This window comes from Bison bison, unplaced genomic scaffold (assembly GCF_000754665.1).
Source record: "Bison bison bison isolate TAMUID 2011002044 unplaced genomic scaffold, Bison_UMD1.0 scf7180017864158, whole genome shotgun sequence".
In the NCBI taxonomy this organism is placed as follows: domain Eukaryota; kingdom Metazoa; phylum Chordata; class Mammalia; order Artiodactyla; family Bovidae; genus Bison; species Bison bison.
In genome coordinates, this window is record NW_011494730.1 from 3,522,314 (window position 1) to 3,524,409 (window position 2,096).

The window sequence follows — 2,096 nt, forward strand, 5'->3', positions numbered from 1 at the left end:
CGGGACCCCTATCTGCCAAGGTGCTGCAGTGTTTTCAGCTCTGATCTTCAGAGAGCTCCTCCTGGTCTTCAGCGGAAACCTGCTTCCCTGTGGCTCCCACTCCACCCCGCTCCTCCCCTGGAGGAGGAGCTCTGCCCTCTTAGCTGCAGGAGTGAAAGCTCTCGCCTTTTATACTGCGGCCTTGTGAAGACTTGAGGGTTGTCCCCCAGACCCCTCATATGCTGGAGAGACCCAGGAGACCGAGTTCTCGCTCTGACTGCACCACTGATGAAGCCGGAGCAGACCTTCCCCTCTCCGAGGGAGCCTCAGCCCCCTCATTCAGTGGGGCACTCGCACAGTGGTCTTCTGAGGCCTCCCAGTCAGAGAGGGGGAGCGGGGAGGAGGGGGAGGCCCTGAGCACCCCCTCCCCCCTCTCCCACCCTCCAGAGTGGGTCCACCTGCATCTGCCTTATGTATTGGCTTCCTTGGAAGGTTTCACATGATAACAGGCTTCTATGGCCAAAAGAAGCTTGAAAACGTCCAAGGGGCTGTGCTCTTTCAAGGCTCTGGGGCGCAGTTTCAGATTCTCTAGCAGACTGGCTTCCCCAGGCCTAACCAGCAGGTGTGGACATCTCCGGGGGATGGCCCAGTTTGGGGGGAAGGCAGCCCTGGGCAGCACCCCAAGCCGCACCCCGATTCCCAGCAGTGGCCACTGTGTCTGTGACCTGAGGTTTCTGCTCTGGGACTTTGCAGACCTCAGGCTGCTGGAGTCAGACCCGGAGTCCATCGGCCGCCACTTTGCTTCCAACAGCAGCTCGGTGGCAGCCGCCATCCTGGTGCCTTTCATCGCCCTCATCATTGCCGGCTTCGTGCTTTATCTCTACAAGCACAGGTACGGAGCAGGGACAAGAAGGCCCACAGCAGGTGCCCCGCCCCGCCCCGGACCCTGACCCCCCCACCCCACCCCCACCCCACGACGCCCTCCCCTCCTCTCCCCGTTAGAGCCCTGAGTCTTTCTTGACAACTTGTTCATGCTCTACCTCACTCCCAGGAGAAGACCCAAAGTTCCGTTCAATGGCTACGCTGGCCACGAGAACACGAATGTTCGGGCCACGTTTGAGAACCCGATGTACGACCGCAACATCCAGCCCACAGACATCATGGCCACCGAGGCGGAGTTCACAGTCAGCACGGTGTGCACAGCGGTATAGCCCCCAGGCCTGGCTGCCATCGCCGCCGCCACCGAGAGCCCCGCCCCGGCAGCCGGTGAGCCCCGCACCCCTGTAGACGTGTCCAGCGCGAGGGGGATGGAGTGCCCGCTCCTGCCCTGTGCCAGCCACTAAGGCTGGCACCTCCCTACGCCTGGGACAGGGACCCTTGTCACCCCCTTTACAGATGGGAAAACTGAGGCACAGAGAAAGGAATTAACTTGGCCAAGATCACAAAGCTAGCAAGAAGTAGGATGGCAGGATGAGAATCCAATCCCAGGCAGGGGGCTCCAAGACTGTGCTCTTAGCCACTGGGCTCAGCAAAATATCCAAGCAGGTGTATTAGTCAGAACCCTCCAGAGAGAAAGAGACATATATATACACAATATATGCATATGCATGTCCATATATATATATAAGCTCTCAAGATATGTGTGTGTGTATATATGTACACACACACATATTGTGTTTGTATTATATACATAGATACAGAGAAAGAAGGAGAAATTTATTTTCAGGAATTGACTTACAGGATTGTGGGGCCAGCAAGTCTCAAGTCCACATGGCAGGTCAGCAGGCTGGAAATTGCATCAGGCGCTGAAGTTGTGATCTTGAGAAAGGCAGTCTGGAGGCAGAATTCCTTCTTCTCAAAGGAGACCACAGTCCTTTCTCTTAAGGCCTTCAACTAATTGGTGAGGCCCACCTAGATTATGGAGGGTAATCTGTTTTATTCCAAGTCTACTGATTTAAATGTTAATCATATCTAAAAAAAATTCCTTCAGTGCAACAGCTAGACTGGTGTTTGACCAAGCAGCTGGACCCGAGCCTGGGCAGGTTGGCATATACAGTTACATCACCTAGAACATCATAGACAGATCGACACCATATTTGGCATTAAGCAAGACAGAT

At 55.2% G+C, this 2,096-nt stretch overlaps 1 protein-coding gene across 1 annotated transcript in view; it reads left to right on the top strand.

Moving 5' to 3' along the window:
• The window catches only part of CSMD2 (CUB and Sushi multiple domains 2), a 655,591-nt gene extending 654,401 nt beyond the window's left edge, over positions 1–1,190 (top strand). Inside the window, exons 70-71 of the mRNA XM_010841252.1 lie at positions 733–871; positions 1,031–1,190. Of these exons, the coding sequence (XP_010839554.1) occupies positions 733–871; positions 1,031–1,190 (299 nt within the window). The remainder of the gene's footprint in view (positions 1–732; positions 872–1,030) is intronic.
• Positions 1,191–2,096: the final 906 nt, after the last annotated feature.